The sequence below is a fragment of the Callithrix jacchus genome, chromosome 5 (assembly GCF_049354715.1).
Source record: "Callithrix jacchus isolate 240 chromosome 5, calJac240_pri, whole genome shotgun sequence".
Lineage (NCBI taxonomy): Eukaryota > Metazoa > Chordata > Mammalia > Primates > Cebidae > Callithrix > Callithrix jacchus.
In genome coordinates this window covers 160,987,567-161,006,735 of record NC_133506.1, presented here as the reverse complement: position 1 = coordinate 161,006,735, position 19,169 = coordinate 160,987,567, and the positions used below count along the sequence as shown (strand labels likewise).

The window sequence follows — 19,169 nt, the reverse complement described above, 5'->3', positions numbered from 1 at the left end:
AGAAAATTTACTAGTCTAGTCCAGGCACAGTGGCTCATGACTGTAATCCCAGCACTTTGGGAGGCCGAGGTAGGTGGATCATCTGAGGTCAGGAGTTCAAGACCAGCCTGGCCAACATGGTGAAACCCTGTCTCTACTAAAAATACAAAAATTGGCAGGGCATAGTGCTGGGTGCTTGTAATCCCAGCTACTCGGGAGGCTGAAGCAAGAGAATTGATTGAAGTTGGGAGGCAGAAGTTGCAGCAAGCCGAGACCAAGCCACTGCCCTCCAACCTAGGTGACAGAGTAAGAAAGAGTCCATCTTAAAAAACAAAAACAAAAAACAAAAACAAAAGAAAATGTGCAAGTTTTTTTTCACTATTTTGTCCATATTAGTAGGCATTATCCTAATGAGTCATGGAAGAATGCCATCAGATGAAGCTGTGTTCTGGAGATTTTTTTATGATGAAGAAGAAAAACCTTATTTAAAGCTTCCTTGTATGATTTGCTGTGAAATAACTGATTTCTATGCTATTGAAATCTACCTTGTACACTCTTCTATTTCAGTGGTGAATTTTCTTTGATACTCTAAAAATCATTTGGGGCAGAAATAATGAATACATGAATAAATCAGAGCCTGACTCGCACTAGCTCATTGCTTTCATATCTTTTATTTATCCCTAGAATTAGTGTGTGAGGTAAAACGTGCCACTGTAGAGCCATCCTCACTTTATTAATATAAGGTCAAGGGGTCTTATCTAAGATGCTGAGTCAGCTATTGAGAATTACAGATATAGAACTCCCCCCCCACCACCTTTTTTTTTTTGAGATGGAGTCTCACTCTGTCACCCAGGCTGGAATGCAGTGGCTTGATCTTGGTTCTCTGCAACTTCCTCCTCCTGGGTTCAAGTGACTCTCCTGCCTCAGCCTTCTGAGTAGCTGGGGCGACAGGCGCGTGCCACCACACCTGGGTAATTTTTGTATTTTTAGTAGAGGCAGGGTTTCACCATGTTGGCCAGGCTGGTCTTGAACTCCTGACCTCTGGTAATCCACCCGCCTCAGCCTCCCAAAGTGGTAAGATTACAGGTGTGAGCCACCACCTCTGGCCAAGCCGTTTTAATTTTAAGATGTATACTTGGTACCTTTCTTATTTCGAACACCACAATATCTCACTGAGATTTCCTTGCTGGCAAGCCTTTGAAGCTTGTTGAGAATGTGAATGAGAAAGGCTAAGAGATTATAAGAAGGCTTGTTGGTTCAAAAATGCAACATAGGTTTATATGTGTGAAACCTGTATCTTGTAAAAAGAAATGAACAACACATTCAACTTTAAATTGTGGAATGAAAGGCAACCATAGGTTGCAGATATACATAAGAAAACTTAATGCTAGCCTAACCCACCTTGCACACTGCAGTGAGTACTGTGGCCACTAAGAATAAAAGCCCACGCATAGTAGTAGCCAGAGTGGATGAGAGCTTTAAAGGCAGAAAATTTGGAGAAAGTATGGTAAACCGTGAGAAATTAAATAGGAAAAATTGCATAGTTGTGTTTACTTTATACTTAACTCATATAAAAGGACTTTCGTAGTTTTTAAAAAAAAATTAGACGTCTTCCATCTGCTGCTCCTTTGCTGTTTGTGAATGTACTCATGCCTCTTCATGAATCAGCACCTGAGGAGACGCTGGTGCTTGTCCTGGCCGATGAAGAGCCAAGGAAGCTGAGGGTAATGATCATGCAGCAGTTCAGGGTGTAACTCTGTGCAATTTAACAGTTTGAGGCATACCTCACTTTGTCAACCAATGGAAGCCTATTGTGAATGACAGGGTTTTAAGTGAGGGCGATCATATCCAGCCAGTCAGTGAAGCCGACAAGAAGACACTAGTGATGTGTTCCAGAAGCCAGAAGTAGATACCTACCAACAACAAAAATTGCTACTTCACTCCAAAATTGTGCTCTCTCAGCCAGTTCATTTGTTTTTAGGGAAACATCCTTTGGTATCACCACATCTTCACCACTACTCTGTGTTTTCTGCATTTAAAAAGTTTTCCTCCTTTTAGGCCGGGCATGGTGGCTCATGTCTGTGATCCCAGCACTTTGGGAAGCCTAGGTGGGCAGATCACTTGAGGTCAGGAGTTCGAGATCCATCTGGCCAACATGGTGAAATCCCATCTGTACTAAAAAGTACAAAAATTAGCCAGGCATGGTGGCACATGCTTGTAGTCCCAGCCACTCTGGAGGCTAAGGCACCAGAATTGCTTGAACCGGGGAAGCAGAGGTTGCAGTGAGCCGAGATCGTACCACTGTACTCCAGCCTGGGTGACAGAGTGAGAATCTGTCTTAAAAAAAATTTTGTTTTCCTCCTTTCCATACAGACTTAAAATTATGGCCACATGGCGACAAGCACAGTAAAGAAAATCTAGATTACAACAATCATACGTTTTATCAATAACGTGGAGATAGGATAGAGAGAAAGATTCTCTTGTATGGCAGCATCCCTTTTTGCCATTAATGGCATGTTCATTCCCTTTTCCCTTTATACTTCAGTAAATCAGTTTGTTCCCCATGTTTAGTAAAAACTTACCGGGTGCCTTATTTGATTATAGAATGTCATTGTTTTTACTTTAACATTGTAAAGCCAAAGATCATGTTAAAAACCTTTTGTACATGATTACAGGGCAAAAGACTTAAGGATAGATAAATTATCATGAAACAGATGAATTCTGCATAGTTTCCCCTTCAAATCTCTTGATTTTTTTGATTAATTTTTTTCTCCTCCTCCTGCTCTTTCTCCTCCTCCTCCTCTTTCTTCAACTCCTTCCTCTCCTTTTTAAAATCCTCCTTTTACTTCTCCTGTAACTATGCAAGTGTGTTTATCTTCTGTTCACCTAATTATTGGTATTTTTTAAAAATTTTTTCTGAGATAGAGTCTTGCTTTGTTGTCCAGGCTGGAGTGCAATGGCATGATCTCTGCTCACTGCAACCTCCACCTCCTGGGTTCAAGCAATTCTCCTGCCTCAGCCTCCCAAGTAGCTGGTACTTATAGGTACGTGCCACCATGCCCAGCTAATTTTTGTAGTTTTAATAGAGACGGGGTTTTACCATGTTGGCCAGGCTGGTCTTGAACTCCCAACCTCAGGCAATCTGCCCACCTTGGCCTACCAAAGTGCTGGGATTACAGGTGTGAGCTACTGCACTTGGCTGATTATTGGTATTTTTACTTTGTTTTCACATTTGGTAAAGTACCTAACATACTGTATACACTTGACAAACACTGATCAATGGAAAAAAATTAACCTAAATCACCCTTTTAAAAAAGATGAACATTACTTACAGAAATGGCTATAGTTTGTGGGAAAAAAAAGTAGTAATACTGTCAAATGATTAGTCATTATATTTGGAAATAATTCTACTGGAAAAATTAAGGTGTGTAAAATTGAATTTTGATTATTATTATTTAAATAGTAGGATTGAGTGCCACAGAAGAAGAGCTCTGAGAAGATATGTAGATATTTGATTAACGTTCAATTTATTTCATTTTTCTCAAAGCTGAGACTCAACAAGTTTCAGTCCAGAATTATGTTTTAAAATGCTCTTCTCGAGGGTAGCGACATTGTGAGATAACTTGTTCCAAATCATATGCTGGGAATTTGATTTTATTTTTGGAATAATTTCGTTCTCTGCTCTACAGGAGCTGACTAAACGGGAGGTCGAATACATTGCCCTGTCAAGGGACACCACTGAAACTGATCTCAAACAGCGACGAGAGATCCGTGAGGGCACAGCTTTTTACATTGATCAGGCAAGTTCTGTTACACTCTAGCCCATGACCGTGTACTCCAGGTCTAGGCAAGATTAATTTTTTTAAAAGAATTATACTTTGAGTTCTGAGATACATGTGCAGAATGTGCAGGTTTGTTATATGGGTATATATGTGCCATGGTGATTTGCTGCACCCATCAACCCATCATCTACATTAGGTATTTCTCCTAATGTTGTCCCTCCCCTAGCCCCCCCACCCCCAACAGGCCCTGGTGTGTGATGTTCCCCTCCCTGTGTCCATGTGTTCTCACTGTTCCACTCCCACTTATGAGTGAGAAGATGTGGTGTTTGGTTTTCTGTTTCTGTGTTAGTTTGCTGAGAATGATGGTTTCCAGCTTCATCTATGTCCCTGCAAAGACATGAACTTATCCTTTTTATGGATGCATAGTATTCCATGGTGTATATGTGCCACATTTTCTGTATCCAGTCTATCATTGATGGGATTTTGGGTTGGTTTACAAAAAGTCTTTGCTATTGTAAACAGTGCTGCAATAAACATATGTGTGCATGTGTCTTTATAATAGAATGATTTATAATCCTTTGAATATAGACCCAGTAATGGGATTGCTGGGTCAAATGATATTTCTGGTTCTAGATCCTTGAGGAATTGCCACACTGTCTTCCACAGTGGTTGAACTAATTTACACTCCCACCAACAGTGTAAAAGCGTTCCTATTTCCCCACATCCTCTCTAGCATCTGTTGTTTCCTGACTTTTCAATGATTGCCATTCTAACTGGCGTAAGAGTTATCTCATTACAGTTTCGATTTGCATTTCTCTAGAGACCAATGATGATGAGCTTTTTTTCATGTTTGTTGGCCACATAAGTTTCTTCTTTTGAGAAGTGTCTGTTCATGTGTTTTGCCCCCTTTTGTTGTTGTTGTTGTTGTTGTTGTTTTTGTAAATTTAAGTTCTTTGTAGATTCTGGAAATTAGCCCTTTGTCAGATGGATAGATTGCAAAAATTTTCTCCCATTCTGTAGATTGTCTGTTGACTCTGATGATAGTTACTTTTGCTGTGCAGAAGCTCTTTAATTTAATTAGATCTCATTTTTCAATTTTGGCTTTTGTTGCCATTGCTTTTGGTGTTTTAGTCATGAAGTCTTTGCCCATGCTTATGCCCTGAATGGTATTGCCTAGGTTTTCTTCTAGGATTTTTATGGTTTTAGGTCTTACATTTAAGTCTTTAATCCATCTTGAGTTAATTTTTTGTGTAAGGTGTAAGGAAAAGGTCCAGTTTCAGTTTTCTGCATATGGATCTGGCCAGTTTTCCCAATACCATTTGTTAAATAGGGAATCCTTTCCCTGTTGCTTTTGTCAGGTTTGTCAAAGATCAGAGGGTTGTAGAGGGCAGTAATTAATAGCCTACCAACCAAAAAAAATCCCAGGACCAGATGGATTCACAGCTGAATTCTACCAGTGATACAAAGAGGAGCTGGTACCGCTCCTTCCGAAACTGTTCCAAACACTAGAAGAAGAGGGATTCCTCCCTAACTCATTTTATGAGCCCAGCATCATCCTAATACCAAAACCTGGCTAGAGACACAACAGCAAAAAGAGAAAATTTCAGACCAATATCCCTGATGAACATTCATATGCCAAAATTCTTAATGAAATACTGGCAAACTGAATCCAGCAGCACATCAAAAAGCTCATCCATCACAATCAAGTTGGCTTCATACCTGGGATGCACAGCTGGTTCAACATATGCAAATCATAAACATAATTCATCACATAAACAGAACCAATGACACAAACCACATGATTATCTCAATACTTGCAGAAAAGGCCTTTGATAAAATTCAACACAGCTTCATGGCTAAAAACTCAATAAACTACCTGGTTTATTGAGATTTGATGGAACATATCTCAAAATAATAAGAGCTATTTATGACAAACCCACAGCCCGTATCATACTGAATGGGCAAAAGCTGGAAGCATTCCTTTTGAACACCAGCACAAGACAAGGATGCCCTCTCTTACCACTCCTATTCAACATAGTATTAGAAGTTCTGGCTAGGGCAATCAGGCAAGAGAAAGAAAGAAAGTGTATTCAAATAGGAAGAGAGGAAGTCAAATTGTCTCTGTTTGCAGAAGACCCCATCGTCTCAGACCAAAGTCTCCTGAAGCTGATAAGCAACTTCAGCAAAGTCTCAGGATACAAAATCATTATGTAAAAATCACAAGCATTCCTATACACAAATAATAGACAAACAGAGAGCCAAATCATGAGTGAGCTCCCATTCACAATTGCTACAAAGAGAATAAAATACCTAGGAATACAACTTACAAAGGATGTGAAGGATGTCTTCAACAAGAACAAACCACTGTTTGGGGAAGTAAGAGAGAACACAAACAAATGGAAAAACATTCCATGCTCATGGTTAGGAAGAACCAATATTAGGAAAATGGCCATACTACCCTAAGTAATTTATATATTCAGTGCTATCCCCATCAAGCTACCATTGACTTTCTCCAAAGAATTAGAAAAAACTACTTAAAATTTCATATGGAACCAAAAAAGAGCCCATATAGCCAAGGCAATCCTAAGCAAAAAGAACAAAGCTGGAAGCATTATGCTACCTGACTTCAAATTATACTACAAGGCTACAGTAAGTAAAACAGCATGGTACTGACACCAAAACAGATATATAGACCAATGGAACAGAACAGAGGCTTCAGAAATAATGCCACACTTATAGAAGATTGATTTTTAAAGTAGAAAGAGAGCATCTCATATAATAGTAAAAGGCAGATGTACTGTGCTCTCTCTAGACAGATTTAATTTAGATTTTTGGTTTCACTGTTCTTGGAAATGTCTTCTTGGTTTAGTACTAAATAAGAAATCCTAGATGAAACTAATGGTTCTAAAATGTCAGTGAAAGATCAATATGCTGATTTTGTAATTTTAAATTGTCTCCTACTACTTAACTATAGAAATTTTATTTCTTAAAAAATAAATTAAGGAGATTTGATATAGGAAATTCTCTAGCATATTTATTAGAGTATTTTCAATCTATAGGTCACTTGGGTAAAGGGCTATTAAAGGTAATGAAAGTAAATACTCCGAGAAACTACAGATTTTTCTCTGAGGGGACAGTGTTTTAGGTACCGATTACCAAGTAACATAATGTTTTATTAATGCTATTTTGAAACTTGTTTTATATTTCTTCAAATACATTGTTTAAAATATTGTTCTTAGGAGTATTTAATAGAAAAAGGATAAAGATTATAAACAAGCAATTCATGGAGAAACTATTTCACATATTCAATTTCATGAAAAGATGCTTGACTTTCTTATTTACATAAATAAAAATTTAAAAACTATGAGCTGTTATCTTTCTTCTACCTCTAAGATTGGCAAAAATTAAAGAATTTGCTAATGTCCAGTATTGATGAGGAAGAAGAGAGGAGGAAACAGCATTGCTATTGATGGCAGCAGAAATTAATGCAATTTAAAAAGAAAGTTTGGTAATATTTATCAAAAGAAAAGAACTTGGGCTGGGTGCGGTGGCTCACACCTGTAATCCCAGCACTTTGGGAGGCCGAGGCAGGTGGATCACGAGGTCAAGAGATTGAGACCATCCTGGTCAACAAGGTGAAACCCCGTCTCTACTAAAAATACAAAAAATTAGCTGGGCGTGGTGGCGCGTGCCTGTAATCCCAGCTACTCGGGAGGCTGAGGCAGGAGAATTGCCTGAACCCAGGAGGCGGAGGTTGCGGTGAGCCGAGATCGCGCCATTGCACTCCAGCCTGAGCAACAAGAGCGAAACTCCGTCTCAAAAAAAAAGAAAAGGAGGAAGGGGGGAGGGGAGGGGAGGGGAGGGGAGGAAAAGAAGAACTTACACATGCATTTGTACCCAGCAGTTATGTTTCTAGCACTTTTACTTTAACGTATTCACATAAAATCTGACAAGTTGTATGTCCAAGGATGTTTATTGTAACATTGTTTGAAACTGTATAAAACAGAATGAAAAGAGTGATGTATAGTTAGAGAGACTAATGAAATAATGGCAAGTAGAATACTCTTAGGTTATTAAAAAGAATGTGACGCATGTGTACCTACTGATAAGAAAGATGTACAGCGTATATTAAGTGACAAAAATAAAGTTACAAGACAAGATATATATTGTGACCCCATTTGTGATAGACAGAAGACAAGAAATGCGTATATGTTTGTTTATACATTGAAAACTTCCAGGAGGATGAGCAAGGAGCAGTTAGCGAGTGTACACAGAGTATGTTACAGGAGTATGAGTTGGAGTCTGGAGTAGGATAAGGAAGAGACTTTCATAGCTCTTTAAATTTGAAGCATTAGTGTGAACTAATGCTTCAAATTATAAAGTAATTATACTATTACTTTATAATTAAAAGACTGTATTTGTAAAAAAACCGATGAGTGAAAAGTTTTTTGAGGAATAGGATATTCATATGGCCTCTTGTGTTATGTATTAATTACAAAAGGAAAAAATGCACTTAAAATGGAGATATTTGGCAGACACTACCTTAAATGATGGTCTTCAAATTTAGCATCATCTAGTGGGAATGTCTGAGAAATTCAGATTTCCCATAATTAAAAAGTAATCCTTCGCAGACAAAGCACCTAAACAAAATTTAAAGGAACCCATTTTGTTTGGATAATGCCAAGAGTTCACTTCCTAGATTACTTCTGATTACAAATGGGAAAAAGTTAATGCACCTTTACAATGATGAGAGCTGGCATTAGCTCCATTAACCAACTTATACGACAGAATTATCAAGAGCGGGAGAGGAGCTTACGTGATGTGAATGCTGATGTGATTCAATGAGACGTTTACCTCTACAGGGTAAGAGTACTACAACAGGTGTACTGAGAGTACTACGGCATTACCATTGTAGTACTCTTACTAACAACGTTTATCATTAACAATCAGACTGATCTAGAATCGGTGATATTTTGTAAGACAACAGCTTGGACTCCTAAAACATTTTTAACGTCATAAAAGTCAAAACAGGCAAGGAGTGGTTCCAGATTATCAGGTTGAGGATGGAGAATGATTTAGTTTCCTTATTGCACGGTCGTGCCGTTAGCCATTTTTGTTGTCTTTGAGATTCAAAGTTCTTACATTAAAATTAAAATTTTAAATAACTTATAGTCAAAATTTAAAACAAAGACTAGAATTAGCAGACATAATTTTATAGTACAATTTTACCAGGGAATTTTTAAAGAGCTGTTTGTGCTCATATACATTACCTATAAATGGTAATAGGTAACACCTACTACTAATAATTTTCTATCTAACTTTCCAGTTTTGTAGTGGAAAATTTGTAGTCAAGAGGCGCTTGTATTCATCATTGTAAACATTTTTAACACTCCTACTGTGTTTTCTTTGTGAAGAAGTGTGTTTTTTTTTTTTTCCAAAAAAAAATAAAAGGAATGCTTTACAAATTTGTGTGCCATCCTTGAGTAAGGGTCATACTAATCTCCTTTGTATCGTTCCGATTGTAGTATGCGTGGTGCTGAAGTGAGCACTAGGTGCCTTTTGAAAGATGAATTTGGATTTATATTTCCGTCTTGTTGACGTTGACTCTCAATTTATTCCAAACCTGGTGATCCACGTAATACCCACGCTATAAAAACATATTTGTACTCAAAAGCTTATATTTATTATTAAAATGAACAACTTGCGTTTTTCACATGGTAAGAAAGGGAACAGGGAAGTCCTAATTTCTTTTTCCTGTTGGTTATCTTTTAGAAAGGGTAGATATTAATTCACAGGATCATTTCCACTGAACTTCTTTGTAAGCTGTTTGGAATAGTGGATAGAGTTATTTGATTAAGGGTGTTTAATTTTTAAAATTTCATATTGGGTTGGTTTTCTAAAATATGTAATCTGGTAATCCCTAAATTTTCAATACATTTAAAACTTATGTGAAGATTTAGCCTACTAAACAGTAAATCTGGAATATTGCAGTTAATACAGATATTGAAATCTAAAATTCAGGATTTTTTTTAAGCATATGGCTTTTGATTGCTTGCATTTCTGCTCCTATGATACACTAAGGGTGCTGTAAGCCCCACACCACCCCCAATTGACGAGGTTTTAAACATATTCGCCTGCTTTTCTACACTCAAAGCAGGTAAGAGTGAGGGATGGGTTTGAGTTGGAATAGTGAGGACCTGGGTAAAGGGATTAGAAGTTGAAACAACTGCCTAAGTAGAGGGAGGAGATAGGATACATTTAAATGATGGTGAAAGAATGACTTTGTTTGGTGGAGTATGGATTTAAGACTCTATATTTAAAATGGATTTTATAACTTGCAAATAGTAAGGAAGTGAAAGTGGACTTTTAAATGTGTTTATTCTTTTCAGGAGAGCTTAAAACCTTAGCTTTTTAGAAATTGAGTTGTTTAAGGAAACTAAATTTACTGATTATCTAAAGATTTATTTGTTGAACAATTATAGTAAATTATTTAGATGAAACTTTCTGAAATGATACAGTCCTTTGGCCATTCTGAAAAGCATATTTTTAGATGATATATATTTTGCAGTTATCCGGCCTGGGTAACAAAGTGAGACTCTGTAAAAAAAAAAAAAAAAAAAAAGTGACGATGTTCATGGTAACAGTGACAGTGATAATAGTATTAATAACAGTAACAGCGACTAATTGTTTTTAAGGTTTACTGTGTGCCTGAAGTTAGCCGATTTAATCTCCAACACATTCTATGAGATAGGCACCAAAATCACCCTAGTTTTAGAGAGAAATGGAGGCTCAGTGACTAATCTAAGCCACCCATAATAAGTAAATGATAGAGCAACCCAAAATCAGTCTGATTCTATTCTGATATATTAAATGAAGAACCTGACATGTAATTTAAGAAACTTTTCTTTAGCTTCTTCAGTACTTTTATACTGTAGCTATTTTGAGTAAATCTGAAGCTTTATGTACTCCATTAAATAATGACTACATTAATAATAATAAAAGTTTATATTTTAGTAGGTTAAATTACTTAAAATTTTTTTCCAGTTCTGCTCTGACTCTTAAATTGTTACACTATATAATACCCCTTGAGGATATTCTTATTTGGTAAATGAGGACACAGACATCCAGATTAATTGTTTGCCTAAGGTCTTATATCAAATCGGAAGCAAATCTAGAACAGGGACCTAGACACTTTTTGATTTTAGGTCACATACCTACTTTTATCTTGAAATCTTTCATGTCCATGTGTTGAGTGGTTAAAGCTGTGATATGAGATGACTGGGCCAGAAGGATCTTGCTGCATTTTTTTTCTGAATTCTATTTGAGAAAATTAGGTCTCTGGAAGTTCTGTAGCTTAAAGGACAAGAGGAGATCCTTATAGTTGGTCTAGTTTTCTTTCTACTTTGAGGAATGATCAGAACTAGTCATTCCACATTTAAAAAAAAAGTATTGCTCTTTTTTAAACAGGATTTCAAAAACATTTATACTATAATTATTTTATATTACAACCTGTATAGAAAATCTTCCACCTAGCTAGCCTAAATCTCTCATGCTGGTAGTTAAACTTGTTCTATTCTGTTTTCATAACAAGTGTAGGCATAGATAACTATCATACTTCCTACAAAAATTCTTCCTAACCTTACATAACAGCACCTTTTAACTGAGTGGTTGCATGTTTATTCTATAAATGCTAATAGCCTCCTATGAGCCACTTTTGTACCAGTATGCCATAAAAGACAGGGTTCTCATCCATTGTAGACCTAAGAATCCACTGGGGAGATGAAGCCCAGGTATGAGAGAACAAGAATACTTTAAGGTTGTACCTCTACACTTAACATGCTCTGTAAATGAGGGAAGGTGGGTATTGACAGAAGGAGGTTAAGATGCTTGGGCCTCTGCTGGGCAGAAAACTTGTCTGAGATTTATGTATGGCATAGTACATTGTTGCTATATTACTTAATGGACTTGCAATTTGTTCTATTCAGTTGCTTATTTTTAAACTTTATAAATGTAATCAGATTATATTTATAAAGTTTGATAGTACTTTTTGATAGTACTGATAAACTATTTTAATGATCTTATAGGCTATTTTAAGGAAGAATCAGGAAGCAAAGTGATACTGAAATAGTGACTAACTAGTTTTAGTTCTGAAAATTGAGTATTTCAGATTTTGTTACCAAAGAGCATCTTCTCAAGATTTTCTCCTTTTGGCTAGTATTCTTATTTATATTTTTAAAGTTTAATTTTCATATAGTTCTGGGTCTACAACTATGTAACCAAAGGACAAATAGGGAGAAAATTTTAAAATCTTGGGTGATTCATTTTTATCTTTTAATATGTTTTCTAAAAATTATACCTCTCTTACACATTTGCAATCCCCTTATAATATTCTTGCCTTTGGATTCACTTGTACTATAAAACATCCATTCTTGTTGCCATTTAGATAGTGTGTAAAATTAATAAATTAGCTTGAATTAGAAAAAAGTTTGGGAAGATTTTTCATTTGTTAATTTTTCTTTTTAGTTGACAATAGTGCGTTTTCACAGGATGTAGAGTGATATTTCAACACATGCATTCCATCCATATATTGCTGAGTCATATGAAAGTTCCAGTTCTAAACTTTCGAGCAAACTCCGTATCATTTTTCATAATGGCTGTTCTCATGTACATTTCCACCAATAGTGTGTAAGACTTCTCTTTTATTCACGTCCTCATCAACACCTGCTACTTTTTGTCCTTTTCACAACAGCCATTCTAACTGGGGTGAGAGAGGTCTCCGCGGTTTTCATTGCGTTTCCTGGGGCTTCGTGATCTTGAGCATTTACTTACTGTCCATCTATATGCCTTCTTTTGAGAAATGTCTATTCAGATCCTTTGACCATTTTTAAATCTTCTCTTTTTATTTTGCCATTGGGTTGTATGAGTTCCTTGTATATTCTGAATATTTGTCTCTTTATCCATTTGTTGTTGAATGACTCACTTGAAAATATTTCCTCCCATCCTGCCGTTTTTCCCTTTACCCTGTTGATTGTTTCCTTTTCTCTACAGGAGCCTTTCGTTTGATATTGCCCCATTTATCTATTTTTCCCTCTCTTGCCTGTGCTTTTTCTGCATCTGTTGAGATGATCATATGGTTTATGGTTTTTGTCCTTTAGTCTGTTGATGTAATGGATCAGATTTATTGATTTATGGTTTTGAGTCATCCTTGCATCTCTGGGATAAATCCCACCTGATTGTGGTATGTTATATTTTTGATGTACTGTTGGATTTGGTTTGCTAGTATTTTGTTGAGAATTTTTGCATCTTTATTGATCTGGGATATCGGTGAGCCATTTTCTTTATTGGTTGTGCTCTTGTCCTCATAGAATGAGTTTGGAAGAATTTCTGCCCACTGCTGGAGCTAGTGGAGTTACTGGTGGTGGCAGCAGGCCTGGGGTGGGTGGCTAGCACATGTGTTGGCTCTGTTTGTCCTGGGGCAGCTCCTGGCTGTGCTAGATTGTCTGTTTCCCAGGGTGTAGGGCTCTGTGTGGGCTCAGGGTCCATCTGGTGTTGCAGTGTTATCACTGAGTGGATGTGGTTGGTTGTTGGCAAAGCCCCAGGGATGTGGAGATCAGGGGCTGTTGGGCTCCAGGGGAGGATATATTCTGGTGGTGGCTTTACTCTCAAAGTCACGGTTTTCATTTTGATTTAAAAAATATTCTTAATAAAGTTGAGGTAAGTCAAATAATCATGAAACTTATTGCTCAAAGAGACTTCACAAATGGCTTCAGTCTCCCTTTTCATGCCAGCAAAATACCATTACTTTGAGAACAACTGAAGACTAGAAATACTTATTAGTGGTGCCTGGCTCAATTAACTCTTTTGGTAAAAAAGCAGGGAGTTAATGAAGGCTCTCAGTGGTGGCGGTAGCAGTGGAAATGGAAAGCTGGTTTTGGATGCATCACATATTTAGAGGTTACACATACTGTGTGAGGAAATCAGAAGTAATAAACCCTTTGGGAGGCTGAGGTGGGCAGATCACATGAGGTAAGGAGTTCAAGACCAGCCTGACCAACATGGTGAAACCCCATCTCTACTAAAAATACAAAAATTAGCCAGGCATAATGGTCATGCCTATAATCGCAGCTATTAGGGAGGCTGAGGCAGGAGAATTGCTTGAACCTGGAAGTGGAGGTTACAGTGAGCCGATATCATGCCACTGTACTCCCACCTGGGGGACATAGCCAGACTCTGTCTCAAAAAAAAAAAAAAGGTAATAAACCCTAGGTTGTGGAGAGAATGAATGAAACTTTAATTGAAATAGACATGAGGAAGAGGACTTGGTTTAGAGAAGAAGTCGTTGAGTTTGATTTCATTAAGCATATTGAATTTGAACATCTATGTGAAGAGATTAAAGAGGCATTGGAGATGCCTGTGGAGCCCAGAGACAGGTTAGTCCACACAATATGTTCCTTAACAATAATGAAATCAAGAAAATAAAAAAGTTTTGCTGTTTTACTTAACATAGCATATAACAGCCCCTGCCGTATAATGGATACTCAATGAAAGAATGAGGATTTGTGAGAATAGGTTAGATCTTTGCCAATGAAATAACAAGTGAGAAAAGAAGTTGGGAAAAGGTTAAGGACAGCACCTTGAGAAGTGCTCACGTTTTAGAGGACAGGAGGCAGAGGAAGGGCTAAGGACGGATACGGGAAAACCAGCATGATAATGTTAATAGAGGATAAAATACAAGAGAGGATCAAGGGAAGAGGCTTGAAGAAAAGAAAAACATGCACTTTGGGAGGCCGAGGCGGGTGGATCACGAGGTCAAGAGATGGAGACCATCGTGGTCAACATGGTGAAACCCCGTCTCTACTAAAAATACAAAAAATTGGCTGGGCATGGTGGTGCGTGCCTCTAATCCCAGCTACTCGGGAGGCTGAGGCAGGAGAATTGTCTGAACCCAGGAGGCGGAGGTTGCAGTGAGCCGAGATCGCGCCATTGCACTCCAGCCTGGGTAACAAGAGCGAAACTCCGCCTCAAAAAAAAAAGGAAAGAAAAACATGAAGATCAAGCAAAAGCCATAATTTTGGGCAATTCAACTGGTGCCTTTGAGTGAGTAGTTTCGGTAAAAGAAGAACAATGGAAGTTTATTAGAGGTACTGAGTATGTGCATTTTTTTTTGAAGCTGCTTGAAGATAGGGAAAGGATAAAGAGAATATTAAGAGGCGTCAGCGGACTGTAGATTTTCTGAAAGTATGAAGATATTTGTGGAAGAGAAGTGATTTGGAAATGCAAGTAGGAAATGATACAGTTGATGGAAGAAGGTTTTGGAGGATGTGGGAGGGGATGTGCTAAGCTCAAAATAGAAAGGTCTAGTCTTGGAGGTGTGGGAGGAGTGATACTTTGTCAAAATAGAAGTCATCGTAGAGTAGAAAGATGCAGACACAGAGGGACTATGAAATGAAGCGGAGGAGAGTTGTAAAATCTCAATTCATGTGACTTTTGTCATCGTAGTAAAGTACTGGGCGGGGTCATTTGAAAGAGGTGAAGGAAGACATTGGAAGCTTGGCTTGGCAATAACTCTTACAAGAAGTAAGGGAAATAATGTTTGAATAGTAGGGAGGGTTCAGCTGAAGTTAAACTGTGAATTTGTGGTAGCCTCTCCTTACGTCTCATCACAGATTAATCTAGATTGTCATAGAGCTAATGGGAGGGGCAAATGTCCCATCTCTAGAACATTTTTATTGTCTTCCTCAACTCATCCCATGAATGAAGTACTGTTTACAACAGTGCTCTTAAGAACAAACTCATATTTTATTTGGGTTTCAGAAATCAGGCAAGAAATGGGATAGTTCTCTTACTCTCTTTCCTTTTCCCCTTAGTCCTGGAGAGGAAATTATAGCTTTTTGAGTAAACAACATATTGTGGACCTTTTCACAGATAAAGGTGGAGCTATATCATTATTTTTAATATCTGTATAGAAGTCAATCGTATTGATTTACCACAATTTTTTGCCAGTCCTCCATAGATTGGCCTTTGGGGTTTTTTGGTTCATTTGTAATTATAAAACAGTGTTTTGATGACTGTGTTTTATTTCCTTTAGATAAATTTATTGAAGTACGATTTCTGGGTTAATCAACATAGCCCAGAAACATTTTTTGTATATCTTTCTAAATTATTCTCCATAAGCTTATTTTGCCCTCAGAATAACCATGAATGAGAGTTCTGGTTTCATCTTAACCTTACTGACACTGGATATAATCTCTTTTTTTTTAATTTTTGCCAATTTGAAAGTCTAAAAATATCATGTTTTACCTTTAGCTCTCTATTAACCAGTGAAGCTGAATATATAGCTTATGGTGCTAATTTGCATTAATTTTCTTTATAAAAATTCAATTTATGGTAAATATATTTATGTGGTCTTTATTGTATATGTTACAAACATCTTTCAAGTCTTCAGTTTTTCAGTTTGAGATATTTTTTGCTGTCTAACAAATTTGAATGTAGTCATATCTAGTACACTTTTCCTTAGCAGTATCTGCCTTTGAGTTATTAGAAAGATTTTCCCCAATTCAAGATTATTTTCAAAAGTAACTTATATGATTATCCAGTAATTATATGGTTTTACTTTTATCATTACATTTTAAAATTCATTTGGATTTCTTTTCCAAATTCCTAATTTCTACTGATTTGAAGTGAACTTTTTTTATATTTTAAAATGTTTAATAATTTTTATTAACTAGTTTCCTTATATATAAAAGGTAATACATGTAATGATAGCAAAAAAAAATTTCTTTCAAACAGTGCAAGAGGGTTATATATCAAATCTCTCTCACTGAGAGAGTTTCTTGTTCATACATTAAATTTCTAGAGAGGCCAGCATACCTTCTTAAATTGTGTTTAATTGGTTTGCCTATCTAGTCATGTGTCCTTCTATTCCTAAATTACAGTTACCCCTAAATGCTTTTCCTGGCAATTTGTCTAATGGATTATTAAGGAAAAGTTAGAGCATTTAAAAGCCACTGTCAGAAACTGGATCTCTGCCTAATTGGTTTTTCTTACATTACGATTTTTTAGGAGAAACAAACAGCTTTGGTAAATGTTTTTGTAAGTAAGATTTTTTTAAAACCCAGTAAATTTGCAAGTAAAACAAATGAAAAGAGAGGCTTAATCTAAAGTTTGTTATATCTTGAAAACAATTTAGCAAACAGGAAGTATCACAGTTCTTAATTAAGTCACATGAGGATAATAGTACAATTAATGGGTTAGGTTGATTTAAAAGACTAATGAACCTTTTCTCTTTTCAGATATTTTTAGGCAGGTGGTTAGTTCCATTGCTGCTTGGTTCTAGAGATTTCACTGAGTTAACGATGATTTGGAAAACAATGTTGATTTGGGGAAATGTGATTGTAGTTTCCTCTAGAAGACTTTGAGGTAGATTGCACTGCTGTATGAACGTATATACTCTGTTGAATTGAGTATTTTTTGTGTGTAGAAATGTTTTGTGTGTTTTTTATTTCATTTCTCTACATAGATACATAGCAAATTCCTATGCCTAGTAAAATCAGACTCTCTGAGATTACTAATAACCTCTAATTGTGATATTTAGTGACTTTTTTTAGTTCTTCGTCCACTCATTTTCTCTCACTTAATTTAAGGACAGGCTATCATTTTAGCCATGCCGTTTTCCAATCATATAACGTCTCTTCCAATAAATTGGGTAAACTACTGTGTACCTCAGCGGACTGTCATAGGGTTAAATTAAAGAATTTACTTGGAAGCGCCTGATACGTATCAGTTATAAACCTGTAGTGCCTACCGTGTTCCACTCAGTAAATAGACCAAACTGTCTCTAACATCTAGTAGCAACTTTTTAAGTTTTATTTCAATAATTATACATTCTTTTTTCTGTACTTCTCACCAGCTCCTCTTCATCATCATTTAAACATGTCCAAGTTTTTGAACCATTAAAAAAAAAGAACTGCTGTCCCCAACCAAATCCTGTCCCAACCAAGTCCCTGCAGCAGCCATCTCTCTTTTCCTCCTTATGGCCAATTATTTTGCAAAATGTTGTTCGGTTTAGGATTGTCTGATGTTTCCTTATGATTTGATTGATATGATGCGTTTTTGGCAAGAATAAGTGATGTGCCCATCTCAGGGTTTCGTATTAGAAGTCTGGTATGTGAAATGGATGTAGCTCATTACTGATCACTTTAACTTCGATCACTTGGTTAATTAAGGTGGTAACTGCTAGGTTTCTCCAGTGTTGTGTTATTTTTCACTTTGTCATTTTAAGATATTTTATGAGGAGATACTTTGAGTGTATGCAAATATCCTGTTTCTCTTCATACACTTACCCACCGATTTTACAGTCCACTTTGGATTCTTGCCTACTGTTTATTCTTGCCTATTATATTTTATTCTATTTATTTATTGTTGCCTATTACTATCTATGGTGTTTGTCAAACCAATGATTTTCTATTTCTATCATTCTTTAGTAGTAGAGATTCTTAAATTGAGGTCTCTGCTCTGTAATACTGTATGCATTTGACTGTGGAGAAAAGGTGCAGCATTGACCAGATTTTCAAGAGATCTTTAAATGGCATTATCTTTTTCCATCTATCCCCACTTTCTCAGTTTTGTGGTCATAGCACTGCCATTAGAGTAGATGAAAATAAAACTTTGCGTATTGGGCTTCTGTTTTTGATCTTGCTACATAGCTTATTCTGAATTCCTTTGAAAAGATCAGTGCACAGCAGCCCGCAGTACACCCCCCCCGAGGTGAATGAGAGCAGAGCTGCACAGCTGGTTGTTGTCTATGTTGTCAAGACTTTGTTTTTTGTGGCCCATAGGTGGTGAACCATTACATTTTGATCTGTATATTTCTGGTTTTACCTTAAAGAATGCGTGTTTTTATCCCTATAGAGTTTTAAAGAAGTCAAATACAGTATTTAGTTTGTCTTACAAGAAAGATTGCTAAAAATTTTAGATTTTTAAATATAATAGCATTATAGGTTATGATAATAGTTTTTTTTGTTCTAAGCTATGCTTTCTTGAAGTAAATATATTTTTGTGAACAAAAGCTTAATTGAAACATGAATTTTTATTTATGTATTAATTTTAATTTTATTTATTTTTTTTTTGAGACGGAGTTTCGCTCTTGTTACCCAGGCTGGAGTGCAATGGCGCGGTCTCGGCTCACCACAACCTCCGCCTCCTGGGTTCAGGCAATTATCCTGCCTCAGCCTCTTGGGTAGCTGGGATTACAGGCATGCACCACCATGCCCAGCTGATTTTTTTGTATCTTTAGTAGAGACGGGGTTTCACCATTTTGACCAGGATGGTCTCAATCTTTTGACCTCGTGATCCACCCGCCTTGGCCTCCCAAAGTGCTGGGATTACAGGCTTGAGCCACCGCGCCCA

At 36.8% G+C, this 19,169-nt stretch overlaps 1 protein-coding gene and 1 non-coding gene across 13 annotated transcripts in view; one reads left to right on the top strand and one right to left on the bottom strand.

Annotated features, from left to right (window-relative positions):
* Window positions 1-19,169, top strand: part of VWA8 (von Willebrand factor A domain containing 8) — a 422,827-nt gene that overhangs the window by 56,944 nt on the left and 346,714 nt on the right. For all 12 annotated transcript variants that reach the window (XM_078375339.1, XM_054256828.2, XM_035303407.3 and 9 more), the window contains one exon: window positions 3,669-3,779. In XM_078375339.1, coding sequence (XP_078231465.1) covers window positions 3,669-3,779 — 111 coding nt within the window. The remainder of the gene's footprint in view (window positions 1-3,668; window positions 3,780-19,169) is intronic.
* On the bottom strand, window positions 9,204-9,310 carry LOC118154277 (U6 spliceosomal RNA). The gene has a single exon (XR_004744157.1). It is a non-coding gene; the product is annotated as a U6 spliceosomal RNA (small nuclear RNA).